Here is a 23,547-nt window from a genome sequence, read left to right on the forward strand (position 1 = left end):
ACATGAACTGGTGTTGATTTACTTTTGCAAGTTTTAAGTCTTCAAACGACTATAACGACTGTTTAACTTCAAGATACCGTTCAAAACACTTGAATAAACACAATTATGTTTGTGTTACCAACAACTACGGGACTTTGGGCTGCATATCATCTGCACTATCTGTTTTCGCTAATGAGTTTACTGATTTCTCCATTACTGCCTGCAGTGGTTCACTTTCAGTTATGTGTGGTGATTTTAATTAATGTGACTATAACTTTCTTTCATCATTAGTTTACTAGAATACAGTAGATTTTTCCATTCGTTTGGGTGCAAATTTAGACTTAATTCTCATTACTGATGTGGGAACATATTTAACTCGTAAACTTGCTCCATTGTCTACTTCTGATTATTGTATTATTCGTGTTCTACCTAAAGTATATGGCAAGCTTGTAAAGAGTATACACTTACATCAGACAAAGAAAGTCAAATATAGGAATTACTCAGAAGAAGATATTTAAAATCTGAAAAATATGTTTCGTACGAATAACTGGAGATTATTTGCAGATGACTGATTGGGAAACACTGTTGATGTTATCACTTGGTATCTTAGATTCTATTTTAATATTTGTTGTCCCAATGGAAACCACTTTTTTAAAGTTTTGATCTCCACAACCAAAACAACTACGGAAGGTAAAATAAAAAATGTACAATTAGAAAAACTCTATTGAAGTTCGGAAGCTAAATAGTCTAGTAAACCTAGAGATTAGATGTCTCATCTCAATGTTTACTCAGAAACTTTTATCTTGTAAAAATCCTTCAAGTATGTAGAAGCTATTTAAAGAACTTACAGGTGAAAGACATATTAGAAGCGATAACTAGCTGAATGTTTGTGACTTGAATAAGTTTTGTGTGCGTCAGTCATCTGATTTCATGCTCGCTATATATACAAGTTTGAAGAATAGAAGTATTCCAATTATCATTGAAACTGATGTCCGAAAATGTCTACAGCCACTTAACTCGTCGCAATGTTTAGGACCTGATGAAATCCCAAACCTTGTTTTAAAAAATTTTTTGACGTTCTATGTTATTCGTTCAGGAGTATCTTTAACAGATTTTTCTCAACTAATCTCATACCGAAAATATGGAGAAAGATAAAGATAATTCCTATACCTAAGAAAGTATCTGGTGATAAGAGTGTGAAATTTAGACTGAAAGCAGTAACTTCGCCCTTTCTCAAGACAGTGGAAAAATTGTTGTTACTCCCACTTCAATCTGCACTAAAAGAGCACATTGATCCGTATAAGTTTACTTACAAATGCAAAAGAAGAACCTTAGATGTTGTTGCTGTTCTGCATCACAATATAGTGTTCAGCTTGGAAAAGGGCAAGAAGTATATCCTATGAGCTTTTATGGACTGTACTTCTGCTTTTAATTCTATCCCAAGACAACATTTACTTAACAAGTTAACCAGTGTCAACACTGACAGCTGGGTAACCAATTGGTTACGCCCCCACCTCACTGGAAGAGAACAGTATATTGTGTTTGGAGGAAAGTGTTCGATTTCTCTACTGTCTCATGAAGGTGTGCCACAAGGAGCTGCTGTTTCCTCTTTTCTTTTTTACTGAATGGTCTGCCATCTTCTAGAGAACACACTTTTATTAAATATGCAGACGGTCTCACTGTATGTATGCCGATTTCTACCTCTTTACATTCCATAGAAATGAACTGGAATTGGTCTCGTATTGAATGGAGGTCTTTTGTTAATGGTCTCATACTCAATCTGTCTAAATGTCAACTTTAGCCTGAGACGTGAAAACCAACTTAACACCATGTTGGGACCTCATAATGCCTGTGTCATTGGCGATTCTTTGGTAAATACAGTGTGGAAGATCAATTACGTTAGTGTTACCTTTTCCTCTGATCTCTCTTGGTCTTCACATGTTTCACTGTTATCGAAGAACGTTTTCCGTCTGACTTACTACATTAAGAGACAGCATGCTCTGGAAATTACTCGACATTTACTCTTAAAATTTGTCAATTCTTGCATATCCCATGTTATTCTTTCTCGGGCTTTTGAGAAAAGAGTTTATTGTATTGCAGACAATGCTGAATGCAGTTAGCAAGGTGTGTGGTGAATCTTTCGAGGTCATTATGAATATGGTTGTGGATAGACATCCAAGGTCTTGCAAACTGTTATGAGGTGATATCTTATGAGATATTATTCAGCCACTTCATTCATATCTTTCTCCTTGTATATCATCTGGTAGAACGAGACGTCAATATAAAAGTTCTCTAATACCTTATCTAGCAAATATACTCTGTAACGGACAGGTTGGTAGAGTTAACCTAGTCAATAATCTGTATTCTTAAACATATTTGTAGTTGAAAAGTTGTACAGTTTCAGACCTTTTTTAACATTTCTCTTTTTTGTGTTTGTCAAAGAAACTTGTTGAAATACCTCGTACTAAGAATTCTATATTGTACCAAAAATATAATATTGAATAAAGCTATTAACAATAATGATATCAGAAATTTGACTTTAATCTTTACAGTATGTGGTTCACAACGATTTTCAAGATTTACATGACAATATATAAAACGGTCCGTAGTGATATAAGACGTTTTCTCAAATAAAGCGCTCGCAGGTCCTGGGCCCGAATCTCGGAAGGCGGGATCGTGGTTGCACGCTGCTGTGGAGTCCCACAATAGGACGAAACAACCTTCCAATGGTTCCAGGTTTTTCATTGTGGTCTAGCTTAAATTGACTCATCATATAAACCATTTAAATTATAATCAATGAGTTGAAAGTGTTTACATACATTTTTTTTTTCTATTTTTAAAGTGGTTTTCTACTAAATTTATTCATTTTTACTATAGAAATTCAGACAAACAATGCAATGAAGTTTTATTAACAATCAAAAATCCAGTTAAATTTTCATTAAATAGATTATTAAATTATGTATAAAATGTCAGATAACATTGTTTTGTAAAGATCACCATTTTAATTGTATACTTCATTTCGAACAGTCAAGATTATAGATAAATCATTCTTCAATTTAAAAACAGTTTTGATCATGAACTAATAATCATTAAGAAATTATTCATATTCAATGAACAGTAAATGAATATATCTTTCAACTGAGTTTTATACTCCTTAATAGTATACATCGAATATCCTGTAGGAAACTGGATCCAAAAACATTTATGTTTTATGATAAATTCATTCAAAATTACAATAAAGTTAAATAATTTACTGTTTAAATTAATTAAAAATGAATAACCATCAATTTACATTGTTGAATATAATAAAATTCATGATCTCGACTCTTGAAATTACTACAATCTCCACAAAACCCCTTCTGATACTAATCAACATATGCTCACTAGTGACTGGCTTCAAGAGATATATCCTGGAGTTCTAGTGAGAAGCAGTGACCAGTAGAGTTCAACCAGGTCTGTTGTGAGGTAGTAACTCACGGATGACTATGGTGGATGTGTCGCTCAGTTTCGTGGATTAGTTGAAGTTAGACATTAACACCGTTGGATGCCGGATCAGTGGTCTAGTTGGTTAAGCGCCTGGCCCGAGGCTGTTAGGTCCTGGGTTTGAATCTCGAGGGGTGTAGGATTGTGGATGCGCACTACTGAGGAGTACCACAATAGGACGAAACGGTCGTCCAGTGCTTCCAGGTTTCCCATGGTGGTCTAGCTTCAATTGACTCATGATCTCAACTCTTGAAAACTATATCCAACAAATTAATTGTGAATTTCATTTTAATCGAGTAAATTTTTAGTTTATTATAAAAAAAGAGAACATATCTAATGTTTCACATCAATGAAATTAATACCAAATAATTACTTATCATTATTATTGTTATATGAATATTTAAAGCTTTAGTAAATCAAAGATAATTTACGTCTGTACAGTTGTCTATAGGTATGTATGTGTGTCGATGTATTTATTCCGTTTATTTATAATTTTCATTGAAATTAGACCATAATTATACTCAATTATTTTATGAATTAACTGTACTCGCTATTCTATATATATATATATATACTCTCATCATCCCATCAACCGAAATATATGAAACAAGTGAATAGTCTAAATGTTAAACAGAAATGTTTGTATGCTCTATTGTGTTATGTTATTTCTTTCTCCTACCAATAACATTATTATGCTAACAAAATTTCTAATCATTTAATGCTTTTCTAAAATTTATTTTATTATTGGTCTGTAGAGTTGATATATATATATATATATATATATATATTCTATATGTATGTATATTATATTCTAGTCAATTTGAAAGAAAAGAATGTAAAAAGAAAAAGAAAACCACAACACCATCCCAGTGTTGTAAACATGTTTGAACACAATTATAAAAAGATGTAATTATTATCTTAAATACTACTGTCATTATGATTCAAATTAAATGGGAGAATGTATTTTAACCAAAACAAAACGCTTATATAGCATATATATATATATATATATATATATATATATATATATATATATATATATCATATATAATGACCGATGAAAATGATACACCATATTTTCTGTCGGTAAACTTATAAAACTATGACAAATTTGTTTTTGTTTTTTTAGAAAAAAATATTTAGAATTAATGCTAACCACATAAATTTATGAACACATGTTCATTAAATAATTATTTGCCAACATCTTTTTAAATATTCTTTTCTTTTCTTTTTTTCTCTTTTTTTTTACATTCCCTGTCTCTGATTAAAAAAAATTCTTTACAGATTAGAAAGTAAACTTAAGTCAAGAGATGAGAATGAACTTTACTAACCCTTATTTTATAGGGTATCGTTGTTTTTTTTCTTTTTTTTTAAAATAAAAATATGTTAGTACAGTTATTTATAAATTCAGTTTTTGTAACCAAATATTAATTTTGTGTTGTATAGGAAAGATAGGGAAACGTAAAAAGAAAAAAAAATAAACAAACATAACTATAAAATGTAATTAATCAGTTAGTTAATAAACAGTATTTTATTTCTCCCCCCTTCCCTCATTCAATTTATTTATATTTTGACAGGTGTGAACTAGTAGAATTATTTCTTTATTTTCATCATATTGACAACAACAACAACAACAAAAACGGTGAAAAATTTCATTCTGTTGTGTCATGTGATCTATTCTTGTTCTAATATATACGATATTTAATACTTCTATGTTTAAAAACAAAAAAAAAACAGTAAACAAATCTACTTGAAAATATATGAAAATAAAACAAAAAAAAAAGAACAGCCAAACTTAATGCAATGAATCAGATATTATTAAGGACGAGAAGATATTCTTACTTAATTAAATAAATATATGAATCAGATACAACTAAATCATCAACAATGTGAGGAATTAAATCTTATTTTAATTCTATTGTTTTCCTTTTATAAGAAAGTCATTTATTGTAAGACGTTATATATTTATTTGATGATGTTGATTATCTTCCTGAAGAAGTTCAGATAAGTTAGCTGGACGAAACGTTGGAATTATTTTCAAGTTTAATCGCTGAGATTATTTCAAATATAATCAAACTATTCATTTTAATTTTGACGAATATTTATATAAACATTTATTGTAAGTTATGTATAAATATCAATGAATATACTAAGCGATTGTCATAGAATTTCTGTGAGGACTTGACACATATGACATTGATCAACACCCAGTGATCAATCATCTGTGATTACATCTCAGTCCTACAGGAGGTAAGTTGCGGCCTGGATAGCACAGTGGTAACGTCTATGACTGTGAAATTGGGTGACATGGGATCGAATCCGCCAGGGAGCACCGGTTCCCTCAAGATTACAGGTACACCTTGCTGACGAGTGCCAAGTAGCACGAAACCCGGGTCCAGGGTTTCCACCATCTAATCTCAGAAATTGGTACATATGATAAAAAAAATGGATCAAATAAACGTTAATGATAAAAATTAATGAGTATGTATTACATACTCAAATCAGTCACTTATTTAAAAGGTAATTTCATGATAGACTGATATTACCTGGAGAGTAATTGAAAACTAGATTATATTGGATAGCTGTTTTGAACTAGTTAGAAATTCAGTGGTAGTTTAAGTTAATGACATCACATGAAGTTATACTAAAAACCATGTAGTTTCTTATAAATCATAATGTATTTAAACAAATATAACGGAATTCAGTGGTTCATATTTTCACCTTCAATTACTTTACTGTATATTGGATAAAGACTGTGCAATACTGATACTGTTAAGTGTCAAAATATTTAGCTATTGTCGAGTTATATGTAGGCTTAGTAAAATATGAATAATGTGAGGTATAGGATTCATAAAAGCTTTTTACACATGAAATTAGCTTACAATTAAGTGTTTACTTTTACTCAATAATAATCAGTAAATTCACTCGTCACTAAAAAAGATTATGAAGCTCATTTTGTTAATTTATATTGAATTTCCTTGATCGATTATTAGAGCTTTTTGTTGAAATTTGATTTTGTAAATATCTAGCCACTAGGGCTATTTTACTGATACCGTATCAGCGACTACACTAACGGTTAACAAGTCTCGATTTACTTACATCGCTTCTATCCTCTTTATTTCGTCACTTACTATGATGAGACCCTAAAGTCTAGTCAAAGTAGATCGAGTCCTTTAGTCTATTCCATTATTATTTCCTTATCTTTGTTTGTGGCTGCTTAAAAATTCATTGAAATGATATGCACATTGCAGCGGCATGGTGTTATAATCTGCAGACGCCATAACGTAACATATTCTGGTACCGCTAGCATGAGCCCATAAATGGTGACCGTAGATATTCATTATTCTATCATATAAGTGCGAATGGAAACCCAACGCAAGGCTTCAATGAATAGCTGAAATATCTGAAAATGATCCATTTAACTAGATTAAACGCATTATGAACTTATCCAGCATTACTGAAATATTTTCTTTATGAGTATTCATAATTAAAAATTTCAGTGTAAGAATGAGCAATGGCTGTTGCCAATCATTCAGAATAACGGCTAATCAATTCGGGTAAATGACAATGAAAACTACTTCCTGCTAACAACTGCTATAGAGTCTTTTGAACAACTTTAAACAAGTATTCTTGAATGTTTTAAAATTGAAAATGCATTTTGTTACTTTTTATTAATTTTATTTTGGAAAAAAAAAATTAATTATGATCTTGTGATGTGAAAAGAACTTATAAGCATAACGAAATGAAGTATGAATTATAACTGGGTAGGAAATATTTTTGTGGGCATATAAAGAATAAGGCATTTTATAAACAGAATAATTGAACAAACACTACAAAGTATATGAATATTGAAAAAGTTAGAGAAGTAGATGAGTAAGCTATATTAACTAAACATGCACCAGGTAGAATAGCTTGTTGTATTACAATACCTTTAGAATTTTTAGAATTTTCAACAATATATAATGGATTTTCAACAATAGACTCAGTTTCATTAACAATTAACTGAGAATACTGTATAGTACGTGATTTAGGTATAAACATATTGGTTTCATACAAAAACGAAGACGAACGATCGTTGGAGTAGTTTGATCTGAGATATGTTACATTGTTTTGTGAAATGGAATAGATTTTCGGACACTCCGATAACTAAAATATAAATATTTTAAAGAAAAAATTCAAATACAATGAGAAAAATTATTTTCACTTTCTCGTATAGATACATTATGATAAAAGAAAATCTCAATATTTAGTGCAGTAAGATAGTGAAAAAAATTTTCTAACTAAAGAGGATTACTTTAGTGGTGTTCAGTTGCATAAGCTTGATCATATTGCGTATCAATTCTGACACAGAGAGTCAATCACATCTAGCATGTCAACTTAAATATGCATTTCGCCTCCATGCTTGTAGAGCATGGCTTTAAGAAAATCCGGCTACTGGAGTAGAAGCGTAGTAAATGAGGACACAAATGGGAACAATCGAATGTATTTGAATACAAAATTACAGAACATCTTAGTGAAATCTGAGAACCATATAGTAAATACTTCATTTGCAAATTGTTGATCAATTATCTTAAACGTGACTGTTAATTCTGCAAAATGTCAATCGATCGACTTCATTGTTCTTTCGTTTCCACACCGATCATTCTTTGTTCTCGTTCTCTTCCCATCGGTCTTCTTAACTTTCTACAGCCAGACATTGCATTTTTGATTATTGATACATCTTACTTTTATCTGTCGACATCGGTATATATATATATATATATATATATATATATATCGATTAGCGTATTTATAAAAAGATCTAACAAAATGATCAGATGGAATAAATAAATTTAGAAGACCTTAGTCCTTACTTACTGGACATAGTAATCTGCAATCAGGACATACAAGTTTTCCTTTCACAGTAAGACTTTGTTTTGTTAAACAAGCGTTAATTTCACTAAGTTCTCCTGGTACTTCACAAGGAATCGACATACCTCCAGCAAGTTCTAAAATCAAACCACCTTCAGTCATTGAACATCGGAACTGAAATTTTTTGGAAAAAAAATTATACGTATACCTAATGATAACGTTTGTAAGAAAGATAATAGGAAACTACGGTTTTAAAAGTGTTCGTGATTCTTCATTTAGAATATGTATTTAAATATTTAAGAGAGGGCGACAAATATTCGTAAACTATAAAAATATGTTTTAAAGAATGACTATGGTTATAACTTTTTAAAACTTACTAACAAATTTTAATAATCTACTAACCAAATACATACAACTTCTCTCCTACATTTATTAACCACTAAATTTAATGATCTTTGGCCTATCGATAAACTGACTATAATTAACTTCTATGAGATTATTATAGGTGCTTGACAGTCCTAGAATAAGATGGGAAAGTTTACGGCATCCTCAAGTTTGAAATAAATCTTCGACTGTCATTAGTTTGCACTAGAAGCCAAAAATTGTCTAAAAAATTAAGTAAAAACTAAACAAAAATCAAATCTTTTAAATTATAAATACGATAAAAAGGTGGTCGTTGCTCTCAGAAATGGGAAAATTAATCAAAAACACTGTCTAAATAAGAATACAGCTCAATGTAGAATATGACGGACAAAGAGTAAGCTAAATAAGAATTATGAAAGTTTATAAATAAGATCGAAGTGATTAAACAAGAAAGAATTAATATGGAGTGATCTCAGAAGGATTTTAGTGTTCCATTTTCATATTAACTTTGTGAACAGTTTAAATGAACTATGCTTATGATAGATTTTGAAGAAGATAAAGATACGTATATTTATGATACATTCTTAATAGGAACCAATAATTTTGGTACAGAAATAATTATTAGGCTTCACATGAATACTTTTATAGAATATGAAAATCTTACTAAATAGCTAGAAAACTCATAGGTTACAAAGGACGTATGAAATTTTTCAGTATCTTAGACATGTTCTTCACCAGTGTGACGCATTAGATAAAATAAGAAAGTGACTATCATAATATTGCAGTAATATATATGAAACAAATGCTTTGCACTTCAATAAAGAATAGTTACAAAGTGATTTCATATACTGAATGAACAAAGGTAAAACTGAAAACGAGGTCTTTTGCTGTTCTACAGTGTTCAGAAGGTTAAGCGCGCTAGACATAATCATGGGGGAAATTTTTCAAATCATACTGTGTAACATCCAGCTCCTTCCACTGGCGGAACAAATAAGGAATCTCCATTAATTAAATACCAGTTGGGACTATGCTCTACACAAACAGAATCCATACCAAATCGTTCAAGTTTAAAGTTGTGATGTGGATCTGTAAAATAAGTAAAAAAACGAATGAAAAGTGAATTGCCCATACCAGTTTGTGAGGTAATCTAGGTCTGTGAGAGAAACGAAAAGCCGAAATCGTTATAAACTACAATACACAACTTTGAATGAATTCATACTGACAAGGAAGTTTAGTTAGATAATCAACACCACATATTTATCAATTATTTGGAGGCGAATATTATGGTTATATATTTTCAAGTACCCTATAAATATGGGAAAAAAGCTTATGAATTGTATTGAGCTATTTATAAATAACATAATATAAAGTTGACTTCAGCTTTAAATCCAATTGGGACCAACAATTTGATTGAAGTTTACTTCCTTCTCAATAATAACTATGTGTCACGAAAGAAATATCAAGTATCCTAATGTATCTCTGATATATACTACAATTCTTTCTGAATGATTTTACTTGCTGTCATCCTGTTTTCGTCCATTCAATTACAAAAAGCATCACCAATACTTCAAAACAAATGAAATCACTTGATGAGAAGCGAGTGAAATTAATTATCATTAAAATTAGTTTATTTCAAAACATTCAATGAAACAAAACAATCAAATGAAAACTATCCCATTTAAAGTTTAATATTTATTTTTGTTAGTTCATTCGGAGAAATCAAGAGGAAAAAAGCAACAGATATTACCAATAAATATAACAAATAGTTCATCTTGAGCTCATATAAACTGATAGCCTGGCTATAATAAACAATTCAGTTGATAAATCGAAACAGTACAAAAAAAGAGACTAACCCGATTAGTCTATTGAGTAATTTAATACAATTAGAATATAGAAACAAAACTATTTGGCAATTTCAGAAAGGGTTTTGTGGATACTATAGTAATATTAATAAATGAGGCCATGAGTCAATTGAAGCCCGACCACTATGGAAAACCTGGAAACACTAGACGGCCGGGTTCGAATCTCGCGAGGCGGAATCGAGGAGGAGAACTTCTGAGGAGTCCCACAATAGGACGAAACGGCCGTCCACTGCTTCCGGGCTTTTTTTTTAGCTTCAATTGACTCATGATCTCAATTATTGAAATTACCTGGCAATTGTTCGATAGAAACTAATTTGACTGTCATATGATTTAAAATATACTTCTTTTAAAAATGAAGTGAATAATGACAATATTGAATTTGATTTATTAATTTAACATTATATAAATTTTACTATAAGTTAAAATGAAGTGTCAATGTAAACAAGATTTAATTTAAGTTACCTTTCAAATTAGTTGATGCATGACAATGAGTATTAGCAATTGATTTTCCTACATCATCTTCCCATTCAATTTCCTACAAAAAATGTTTATATAAGAGTGAATAGAAATTGACTCATGACCACAACTACTGAAATGACTTAAATCTCCACAAAACCCTTTCTGATGCTATTAAATGTATTGAGGCAAAACATTTCAATGAAGATAAAAAAACCCATAATATATTTGTGATATCCCAATGAGTAGGAATTCGAATTTCTGATGTTTCGTAACGTAATGTAAGCCAATATTTCAAAGTAAACAAATGGATAACCGAATTAAATAGTATAAAGGAACAAGGCAGAATACTTAGTCTAGTCGAAATCAAAATCAGAATAAGTCTGATTATGTCTATGTCATGTGAACATTTAGGTCATGATTATGTGTTTAAATATCACATTAAGTGAATTTTTGGTCTTTATATTTAGACCATGTTTTACTATAGTTAAGAAAATCTTAAGTAGCCATCGAATGTATGTTTTTGGAAACTCTCAAACAGAATCATATAAACAGAGATGAACTTAAGGCAATATCTAGGAAATTCGCACATGATGCACATATGCCAATAAGTGACTGATTAATTGCAGTTCTAAACATCAATGGAAGGATTCAAACAATCAATACAAAAAATCAATTAGAATCAGATATATTTTATACGAATATTTGTCAATATTTAAATGAATAGTTTGATAGAAACTCAAATATAATTTTCTCAATTAAGGATCAAATTTAGTTTATACAACTGGATTTTACTTACATGTACACTAAAGTTTAGACCCTTCACACTTTTTTAACTGTGTTTATATCATGGATCTAAATACCCGAAATAACGATGCTAAATCAACAGACAACAAGTGAGAGTTTTCTTTCTATAGTTTTGTCCATTTAATTGTTATACCGTTAAAAATCCCAACAACAAAAATGCTTAACTCTCACACATTCACAATTACATAATACTCTCTAAGTGAATGATTTTGTTAGCAGTATAATTAAATAAAATAATTTAATTAACAAACCTGATGATATGGACAGTAATTAGCCAAAGCTATTTTTCCTCCTAATTTAACCAAAGGATACTGATTAGTTAAGTTTCCAGTACCTAGATTGATTTCAGAATTCAATGTAACAGTCGAGAAATTTGTATTAACGAAATATACATATTCATCAGGCAATGGTTTGGAATATTCAATTAGGTTACAAAATCCATAACTTTCTTCACCAGGTGTACAGCTAACCTGTAATCCATTATTTTTGTTGTGAAAGCTTGAAGTTAACTGTTGACAAAACGGTGCAATTGGATGACCACTATATAAAGGAAAAGAAAACAAATTACGTTAATTAATACCCAAAGAATATTTGTTTGTGAACGAAGATAGTTTACCTTCTGTTTAATCCACGTATTAAAGTATTATGTAATTTACGAAATCTACGAGGAAAAATTTACATAATTAGCAGCGATTGTGAGATATTCATATTCTAATATAATAACTCGTGAAAGTCAACTTCCTGAATTCACATACTAAAAAATAAATGAAAACACATCTCAGACCAAATCTCAGAAGCTGTCAGAGTAAGAGGTTGGATGACCGGTGTTCGCTCGAGACTACAGAGCAAATCGTGGTCCTTGGACTGAATCACGTGCGGTTAGAAAACTAGGCCAAGTTATGTACGAGGTAAAGGTGGGAAGAGACACATGGACTAGACACCGAAACCAACTAGGAAAGCGGATAGCCTCAGACCGCCCATCAACAGAAGTAAACCTTCCCCTTGACATCCTGCTTAAAACCTTCAACTTACCAGCAGCCCCGCCACGAGAAGAAGCTCAACAACAAGCTTATCACCGTTTCAGAAGGTGGCCTCCCCGACAGCGGCGAGCAACAGTCAAGATGCAAGTCGACCCCAGGAAAGTACGCTATTAAAACCGGGACGTGTGTTTTATTTATTATTATTTGAACACATAAATATTGGTACAAGAGAACGCCAATATATATGCGCCACACAAAAAAATGAGAATTCGAGGAGAGAAAAAGGTAAGGAGCGTAAAAAAAGAGAACAATAACGAGGAGATTGGTGTAAGGTAGTGTAGTAATAATGAGGGAACGGAAAGTTACAATCAGAAGAAATCTTTCAGTTAAGGGAGACACAACCACTTTTTATGAAGAAAGTAAAAGAAGGTTACAGCAGGATCGCCACTGGCTTCTATTCTGAGCCATATCTGATAACGTCTCCAGCTACTGTGTTGCACCATCTCTCGGACCCCAGCCAGGGAGTCGTGAAGGACCAACAGAAGCCAGTCCTTTGTAGCTTTCTTTCATGCCACGACACCATGTCATACACTGACCAACTCTCCGCATTTTCCAATCAGTCCCAGAGTCGGCAAATAATGCACGATGTTGGATGACATTCGTAGTACATGTCCAAGCCACCGAAGTCGGTGTTTCAAGATGGTGACACCAATTGAATTATCGTCTCTGCGCCGAACCTCTGCATTACTAACATGGTGTTGCCACTGGATGTCAGCAATCCTTCGGAGAAAGCGATGATCGAACACAGAGAGTCGTCTAACGTCCTCAACTCGAAGAGACCAGGTTTCACAAGCATAGAGCAGAACTGCTCTCACCGACGCGTTGTAGATCCGACCTTTTACAGCCAGACTAACATCACGAAGGCGCCAAAGGTGGCCCAGATTGGCATAAGCCGCTCTGGCTTTCACTATTCGTGCATTGATCTCATCACTCACACCACCACCAGCACTTATGCAGCTACCCAGATACACGAACTTCTCGACTACTTCTATCTGTTCACCATCTAGAGTGAGTACAGGATTAGAATCCTGCCAGTCTTGTAGAAGTACTTTGCACATCGAAGGCGCAAAGCTCATACCGTACCTACGGACACTGATTGCCAACTGATTAATTGCGGATTGCATGCCTTGGGCATTATCGCACAGCAAGACAATATCGTCCGCATACTCAAGGTCGATGAGTCTTTCTCCAGGCAACAGATCCACACCTCAATTGCGTACATCCATCAGAGCTGTTTACAGAATGTCATCGATAGCAACATTGAAGAGGAATGGTGAGATTGGGCACCCTTGTCTAACCCCACTGCTCGAATGGAACAATGGAGAAAGGTGGTTGTATGCCCTCACTCTGCCTGAGGTGTTTGTATACAGGGCTTTTAGGACGTTAATAAACTTCTCAGGCACACCCTTCTTCAATAGACAATCCCAGAGAACAGCCCTGTCCAACGAATCGAAGGCAGCCCTGATGTCAAGAAACACTACGATTGTTGGCCTTTGACAAGTATGGCGGTGTTCTAACATTTGGTGGAGGGTGAAGATATGATCAATACATCCTCGACCAGAACGAAACCCAGCCTGCTCCTCGCGAGTCAATCTTTCTCGGGTTTTGAACAATCTACGAAGTATGACGGAAGCCAATAGCTTGGACGCAATCGGAAGTAGACTTATCCCCCGATATTTGTTGCAGGAACGACGTGAACCCTTTTTAAAGATAGGGACAACTATAGACTCATTCCATGACGTTGGTACACGCTCTAGTTCCCAAACCTTTGTAAACAACGTCGTCAATTCCTTAGTCAAAAAGTCACCACCATCTTTAAAAAGAGCCGGAAGTAAGTCATCTGGGTCAGGTGATTTGTAACGCTTCAAGAGTTGGAGTAGACGGTCCCCGTTATCTGACCTGTGACCAACAAGTCCCCATCGGCCACCTAAACGACTCTCTTCTGTGCCTAGACGCCCGACCTGAGCATTCAAGTCTCTGGCTAGTACCACAATATCTGTCGAACGCACTTCCTGGAGAAGAACAGTTAACTGGTGGTAAAACTGATCCTTGATGGCATCCGGGCTGCAATCTGTCGGGGCTTAGGCGGAGATGACGAAAAGACATCGTTTCTCACACCGATTTCTTCTCACTTTGATGGAACTTTCTAATCTAACAGCACATAGGCGACTGTTAATCGGGATCCAATCGATTAGTGCTGCCTCAGCTCTAGCGCTTAGTGCGGCACCAACGCCAGCAAGACCAGACGGAGATGCCACAGGGTCCCCGGATAAACGCACGTAAAACAAGGTTTTTGAAGCGACAGATGGAGAGAAAATTTGAATTTCCTTATTTTCGCGCCAAAGGCGCTCTTGTCACCTTCATGTCGTATTTCCCACTGGGAAATATCTTAAATACTATTGGTCCGTTGGGTCTTTTAGTATGCTATTTGGTAACTCTCCCCAAGGACAGTTTTTTACTGTATATATACGTTTTGGATTGTTGTTATCGCTCATTTCTGGCTGTTTGCAGAGTGTACTTCCCCATTCCAAGATTGGACTTCTCCCTCTAGTTAGAGGGGCTGGGACGCATCAATAGCTAGCTTACTGGTCTTTGGTCAGCGAGTTTTGTTTCTCGTTCGCAGATTAAGTGAACTCGTGATAGCTTCAACCCTAGCATAATCTCAACTAATAATATTGCTCTAATATCCACAAAACCCCTTCTGAAAACACAATACGCTACATAATTTAGTTATGAAAACTAAAAATTTACGGTGTCATGCAAACTACTAGCTTCAAAATACATTTAAGTAAAAGTTGTTTAGAAGTGTAAATCTTTTATAAGGAAATTTCTGTTCAATATCTTATTCCAAAATTTTGGGACAAGTTCGTATAAGAAGTGGTTTGGTTATAGAAACTCCAAATATTTTTTATAGTTCACTAACAGTGAACCGTTTGAAACTATGCCACCAAAGTATCGTTACGACTCAAATGTAAAAGTCTGTCATTCTATGTTTGCCTTGTCAATAAATACAGTAGAAAATATTCTGCTTATTAGATTCATTAATTATATGTACAACATAAAACAAACTATTCAGAAAAGCTTATTTTGCTACTGAAGACGTCTATATGCTATAGTAATTCCACTGAGTCCACCCAATGAATATGTTAAATTCTATATGGAGCACTAAAGTGCTTCCTCAAAGCTTTATGCAACTGATAATTGTTCAAGGGATTTATCAAGCCGAAGTACGTAATCAAACCATGCATGAAGATCTATGTTACAGTTTATTATCAAATTGATGTTCATTGAACTCTCTTCCATTATATAAATTAGTCCTTAGATGGGAGCTTTAATTTTGTAATTTTTAGTTCTAAGTCAAAATATAAAGTGGCCTGACTTCAGTAGTAACTAATAATTAATTTAGTCGTGATTTCTAATCACTGAAGAACGACTTAAAAAAGACACATTGTCCGAATGTCATGACTTAATTTGATGCTTTTCCTGTAATGCACGACCGAGACCTCAACAAGAATGGAAATCGGTATCTTTTGATGGGATTCTCAACTAAGTCAAGGAGGTCACGATTCGATAATGGACTATTGTGCTGTCAGCAGGCATTTTCATACCATCCTCTAGTCCAATGATTCCAACTGATCTGTACAGATCTCCAAAGTCGTCAATAACGATTGGGTTATTTCGAACGTTTATGTTGACTATTCTCAAATTAATCAAATGCATAATCCACTAACCTGTAAACATTCAACATTAGTGTAAATATTGAATAGCGAAAGTTTTACATCAAATTACTTACCCACGACTTTGTTCTAGCATGTATTCTAAACAACTGCCAGTAGCAAAGGTACATCCTCGACCTCTACCCCAACTGAAAGACTGAGATAATGCATAGTTTGGGATGTACCAGCTTAAATTAAGAAAAAAAATCAAAATTGTAAACCGTTTGTAAATTGCTTCTACTAGAAAATTAAATATGAATGTACAAAATAAAGGTTTCTTAAGCTTCTACTTCAGAAGATCTAGGAGTGACGAGAATGTTAATTATTTATTACACAATTTTAAGGATTCAGGTGAAAAGTTCCACTAACAATTATATGAAAGCCAATCAACCCACAGTTCAAGAGATCAAAAATAGCATGACTAATGGTAAATTATAACAGTTAAACTCGGTCATTTGTTGATTAGATGTTTAGCTCAGCAAACAGTCTGTTGAAAACCAAACAAATACTTTGAAAATGTAGTGTCTGAAAACACTAAGAAACTACATAAAACTACGAACGAATTTGTTAGGATATTAAGAACGAGCACAAAATTCTGTTTCCCTCATCAATCATTGGAATACATTTGAAAAGTATGATCCATTGTTATAATTGAAGAACTTTGAAAAGCTATTTGGCAAACAAACTGTTGATATTCATTCTTAGTTTTAACTATTTAATTGTACTATACCGTTGAGCCAGGTGGTCGGCTTCAAGGCCTGCTGCTCCGGCAACATCGGTCAGACTGTCCTGCCCTCCATGGCCGGTGACGACTGATCCACCAAACGAGGAGGAAGTCCGCAAGGAACTCCAACTCTTGAAGCGTTACAAATCACCTGACCCAGATGACTTACTTCCGGCTCTTTTTAAAGATGGTGGTGACTTTTTGACTAAGGAATTGACGACGTTGTTTACAAAGGTTTGGGAACTAGAGCGTGTACCAACGTCATGGAATGAGTCTATAGTTGTCCCTATCTTTAAAAAGGGTTCACGTCGTTCCTGCAACAAATATCGGGGGATAAGTCTACTTCCGATTGCGTCCAAGCTATTGGCTTCCGTCATACTTCGTAGATTGTTCAAAACCCGAGAAAGATTGACTCGCGAGGAGCAGGCTGGGTTTCGTTCTGGTCGAGGATGTATTGATCATATCTTCACCCTCCACCAAATGTTAGAACACCGCCATACTTGTCAAAGGCCAACAATCGTAGTGTTTCTTGACATCAGGGCTGCCTTCGATTCGTTGGACAGGGCTGTTCTCTGGGATTGTCTATTGAAGAAGGGTGTGCCTGAGAAGTTTATTAACGTCCTAAAAGCCCTGTATACAAACACCTCAGGCAGAGTGAGGGCATACAACCACCTTTCTCCATTGTTCCATTCGAGCAGTGGGGTTAGACAAGGGTGCCCAATCTCACCATTCCTCTTCAATGTTGCTATCGATGACATTCTGTAAACAGCTCTGATGGATGTACGCAATTGAGGTGTGGATCTGTTGCCTGGAGAAAGACTCATCGACCTTGAGTATGCGGACGATATTGTCTTGCTGTGCGATAATGCCCAAGGCATGCAATCCGCAATTAATCAGTTGGCAATCAGTGTCCGTAGGTACGGTATGAGCTTTGCGCCTTCGATGTGCAAAGTACTTCTACAAGACTGGCAGGATTCTAATCCTGTACTCACTCTAGATGGTGAACAGATAGAAGTAGTCGAGAAGTTCGTGTATCTGGGTAGCTGCATAAGTGCTGGTGGTGGTGTGAGTGATGAGATCAATGCACGAATAGTGAAAGCCAGAGCGGCTTATGCCAATCTGGGCCACCTTTGGCGCCTTCGTGATGTTAGTCTGGCTGTAAAGGTCGGATCTACAACGCGTCGGTGAGAGCAGTTCTGCTCTATGCTTGTGAAACCTGGTCTCTTCGAGTTGAGGACGTTAGACGACTCTCTGTGTTCGATCATCGCTTTCTCCGAAGGATTGCTGACATCCAGTGGCAACACCATGTTAGTAATGCAGAGGTTCGGCGCAGAGACGATAATTCAATTGGTGTCACCATCTTGAAACACCGACTTCGGTGGCTTGGACATGTACTACGAATGTCATCCAACATCGTGCATTATTTGCCGACTCTGGGACTGATTGGAAAATGCGGAGAGTTGGTCAGTGTATGACATGGTGTCGTGGCATGAAAGAAAGCTACAAAGGACTGGCTTCTGTTGGTCCTTCACGACTCCCTGGCTGGGGTCCGAGAGATGGTGCAACACAGTAGCTGGAGACGTTATCAGATATGGCTCAGAATAGAAGCCAGTGGCGATCCTGCTGTAACCTTCTTTTACTTTCTTCATAAAAAGTGGTTGTGTCTCCCTTAACTGAAAGATTTCTTCTGATTGTAACTTTCCGTTCCCTCATTATTACTACACTACCTTACACCAATCTCCTCGTTATTGTTCTCTTTTTTTACGCTCCTTACCTTTTTCTCTCCTCGAATTCTCATTTTTTTGTGTGGCGCATATATATTGGCGTTCTCTTGTACCAATATTTATGTGTTCAAATAAATAAATAAATAAATAAATAAACTATACCGTTGAAGGAGTTTGTTTACAGTCACCAGGTGAAATCATGCTAAAGTATATATGTGTAACTTAGTTCATCGATGATTTACGATATTAGTTAAACAAATCTATCATTTGCAATGTATTTGTAGGTAAACAGATACTTTTATTAACCTTCAACTTGTCAGAAAATATTTTCTCAATAACGTGGAAACCAGATTATGATGAGTGAAGTTTGAGATTTTGAGTTTAAGATTCTGAAACTCAATACATAAAAAGTTCTTTTGAATAAAATCATTTCGATAATCTATGTCTACAACCAAGAGCGTAGTTAGAAAGTAATTTTTTCTTTTTTTCGAAAATTTCTTTACTGATTATGTTAATTGACAAACAAAATTATCCCGTTAATCACATCACACCTTTACAACTGACTATTAAGTGTCGGACTTTCATACAGTATATTTCAAATGAACTGTTGTAATGTTGAGTATTTACATATAATACAATGAGCATTGAAAAATTTGAATAAGATCTAGGAATTGTAGGCTAATTTTAAGTGATCACCACATAATTATCTTAAAGCACTGAGATTTAAACGTTTTATTAATGGGAGAAAAAGTAATCAACTCTTAGGGATATAAATTTAGAATACAAAGGGTTTAGAGCCACTTGAACTTAATGAGCTTACCCGGTATCCTCCATCATTGCCAGAGTAATCGGTGAAATTCGAAAAGAATTTGTGTATGTTGCCGTCATTAAATCATTCTTTAAAAAATGTTTGAAAATTTAGAAATTTAAATGTAACTACTCATAAGTAACTTAGTATCTAAGACATAAACCATAAACAACAAGCTACGGAAATACGAACAAAACAAGTACTATTGTGATTTTTGAGTTGATGGATTTTAAAATATTCACGGAGATTTAACAATTGATCCCGAGAGAAATAGTTGATCATGAATACTTGATGGTTATTTGTTGAAGAATGACGAAATAGTTCAATTTCATAGGAAGAACAAATCTCCAGTTAAGGATACTGACACAACAATGTAATCGTTTGGAATATGACTATCGTGAAATTTATCGTCTGTGACATGTGATTACGTTTCGAGAAGGTGTAATCACAGGAATTAGTCAATTGGCTATATGCATTAGTTATAGATGTCTAGTTGTATGATAATCTAAACATCACCAAACAATAAAATAGTATTCAGGCTTAATTTTCATCCTTAATTGCATTTACTATAAAATCCTTAAGTGCTCTACAGCATTTTAACCATTCATTTTTAGATTTGGATACTACATAAATTATAAGTACTACAACTCTATGTTGTTCTAGATATTATGAGCTTACTGGTTATCATTTTTCTAATAGATGCATTTATTAGTAAAACATACCTCTAAAAGGCGTTTCTCCCAGTGTGTTAGATACACTCCTGCATCATCCTCATCTTCTAACTCGACACCATCAAGATTCGGACAGTTGTAGAATGATCTGGCGATACGCTATAAGATAGAATTTTTTAAAAGATTTATTTTGTCAACTTATATATTTATATATGTACTAGAGGTATTTGTGTGGTGTAAGCTACTTATGTCGACAGATATAAGTGGTATACAACACCAATCAGAAGTGGAATGCCTAGCAGCAGAAGGCTAAAAAGATCGAGATGAGGAATTATACGGAATGTGAAGGACAATTGATGGAAGATTTGCAAATGAAGTATTTAATATATGGTTTTCACACTTTAGCAGAGAAGTGTAATTTTGCGTTAAATAATAAATTAGCTATCACCATCTGTGTTTTAGTTCACTACATTCGTATCAGTTATTTATTTTGCGTTTCGAAGATCACCTATTTTGAAGAGTAAAGGCTACCTTTATTTATGCGGAAAGAGTCGTGACCGGATTTTTGCATAGCAACTAATTAACGAAATCCTATTTCACCGCAATCAATATATATATATATATATATATATATATATATATATATATATATATATATATATATATATATATATTACAATCCTTTCATTTACCTCCCACTAAAGACATACGTGTCACAAGTTTTTTAAAGTGAACGGATTGTAGTTATCAGTAGGAACCATTAGGTACGTTTATTTAAGCTGTGTCGGTAGGATATATCTACATCTCTGTGTTGGCATTTACATTTGGATCAGAACACATTAACGTTTGATTAAAATTCCAAAACCTATCCAGTCCAAGTGGCCACTAACTTCTTCAACAGATAAGATATTAATGTTATCGTTAACAAGAGTTTGAAACATCCCATCACTGATATTTAGGACTGAATTTTGATCAATCTTTGTTGGTATATTTATAGCCTGTACGAATCCGAAATAGGACAAAAACTCCAATCCTCAATGTTACTGCTAACAATAATCCGTTTTTTCCGAAACACTTGTGATACAGTGGCTAAATCGTATAGAATACGCATATGCCAACAAAGATTGATCGAAATTTAATTATGAATATCACCTACAGGATAATGAAAACCCTTACTAAAAATTATATATATATATATATATATATATTCTTTAAACCATGAACTGCCATCTTAAATTTACTGGTAAATAAGGTGTAATATAAATTTCATTGTCGATTGATTGACTGATGTATGGCTTTAGTTTATGTAATAAATACTAAAGGTCCAATTTATTACTTATCTCAATAAAGTGTAATCTGTTTTAAAATGGATTTCTTATTTATATCAATTTTGTTTGTTGGTAAAATGAATGAATATATAGAGATAATAAGTTTTATTTTTATTCACTCACTTATTTAAAACATTAATTAGTCATATTAGAAAACCATAATTCACTTTAAATGAAAATATAGAAAGTAAATGAAACAGTAAATAAAAGGTAATAATTATATATTTAGATACATTGAGTCTATTTCCTTACTAGTAAAGATGGTTTAACAAAATAAATCACTGGTTTATTTATTATTTTAACCATATATAGACAATTATTTTAATAAAGTGATTTATTTGTAAAAACAATCATTCTAACATAATGAGTAACATTTTAAAAGTGTTCCATCTATTTCTGATGAATGGATGATCAAGTTACTTGAATTTACTTTCAGTCAGTAGATATACACTACAATCTGTCCTGTGTGTAAATGAATGTATAATAATTAATCTAAATTCGTTTTTTCTTAAAAAAAAATCATTTTAAGGTTTTTTTTTCTCATAGGAACAAGTATTTTATTACCCCGCAAAAAAAATGGTTCATGCACTTAATACTTTACAGATAAATAGTCCAACAAAATTATAAAAAATATCTTAAAAGGAATTTCTTTTCTTTAGGTACAAAAGTTACAAATTCGTGACTGTATGTAAACAATATTAATAATTTGAAAATAGTAACTGATATTTCATAAGTTAGACATTATCTCTGGAAGCTATTTGATAATAATAATATTAATAATATAACACTGATATATCCATTTTTGTTGATCAAGAAGCCATGTAAACCGTAGTTGAACATATGACAATTTCCATATTTGTCATCCCATTAAATAATTAAAGTTGAGTCCAATCATACTGGTTGAATGAGAAATCATTTATTACATTAAATTATGTAAACATAAAATCAGATTTATCAGTATGTATTTAACAAATGACTACAATATTTTACGTATAAATAAAAGAAGGAAAGGAATAGTTTTCTATTAAATAAAAATCAGATAATCTATGAAAATGGTTATATCTGGAATTGTCGTCGCTGTTCTGTACGTATTATTTCTTTTATTTCCTTATTACCTGTACTTGACAGTCGGGGACCATTGAGATTTTCACGACGCAAAGTAAGAACATGAAAGACTAGTGCAATAAAGATTTATTGACTCCGCAGAAATACATTTACAAAGAAGTTTCGAAATCACATTATTATTAGATTGAAATAAAATAATTTATATACTGATTTCTCCACACGATAATATAATATATAGGAGAAAATATACTGGAAACATACGCTGAATATGATTAACTTGAATTGATATAAGAAATATAAGTGTCAAGCTGAAGGAAGCACGGAATACAATGGACAGCTTGCCTGCAACTAGACGAATGGATGACTAAGCCCTTCTATCCCATACACACGAACAAATGAAGGTCAAGACATCCAGTATAACAGACGCCTCTGCATCAGTAGGCCTTAACATACACAATGAAAAAACAAAGATCCTCAAAAAATTAAACGCAGACAATACCAAACCAATCTCATTTGATAGAGAAGCTCCGGAAGAGGTGGAAACTTTCATGTACCTGGGCAGCATTATCAACGAACATGGACAGTCTGATCCAGGTATGAAGTCAAGGCTTGGCGAATCAAGGGCCGCGTCCCTACAGTTAAACAACATATGAAACTCAAAACAACTGTC

General features: G+C 33.5%; 1 protein-coding gene across 4 annotated transcripts in view; it reads right to left on the reverse strand.

Moving 5' to 3' along the window:
* Positions 1–7,136: 7,136 nt before the first annotated feature.
* Positions 7,137–23,547, reverse strand: part of MS3_00007802 (uncharacterized protein) — a 30,872-nt gene continuing 14,461 nt past the window's right edge. For 3 of the 4 annotated variants that reach the window (XM_051216145.1, XM_051216144.1, XM_051216142.1), the window contains 8 exons: positions 20,536–20,643; positions 19,826–19,902; positions 16,635–16,745; positions 12,053–12,341; positions 11,001–11,073; positions 9,632–9,762; positions 8,320–8,487; positions 7,137–7,608 (listed from right to left, as the gene is read on the reverse strand). In XM_051216145.1, coding sequence (XP_051066700.1) covers positions 7,267–7,608; positions 8,320–8,487; positions 9,632–9,762; positions 11,001–11,073; positions 12,053–12,341; positions 16,635–16,745; positions 19,826–19,902; positions 20,536–20,643 — 1,299 coding nt within the window. In that variant the 3' untranslated portion in view covers positions 7,137–7,266. Of the gene's footprint in view, positions 7,609–8,319; positions 8,488–9,340; positions 10,269–11,000; positions 11,074–12,052; positions 12,342–16,634; positions 16,746–19,825; positions 19,903–20,535; positions 20,644–23,547 lie in introns of those variants that run through there. The other variant, XM_051216143.1, reaches the window with a different exon arrangement.

This window comes from Schistosoma haematobium, chromosome 4 (assembly GCF_000699445.3).
Source record: "Schistosoma haematobium chromosome 4, whole genome shotgun sequence".
Classification (NCBI taxonomy): domain Eukaryota; kingdom Metazoa; phylum Platyhelminthes; class Trematoda; order Strigeidida; family Schistosomatidae; genus Schistosoma; species Schistosoma haematobium.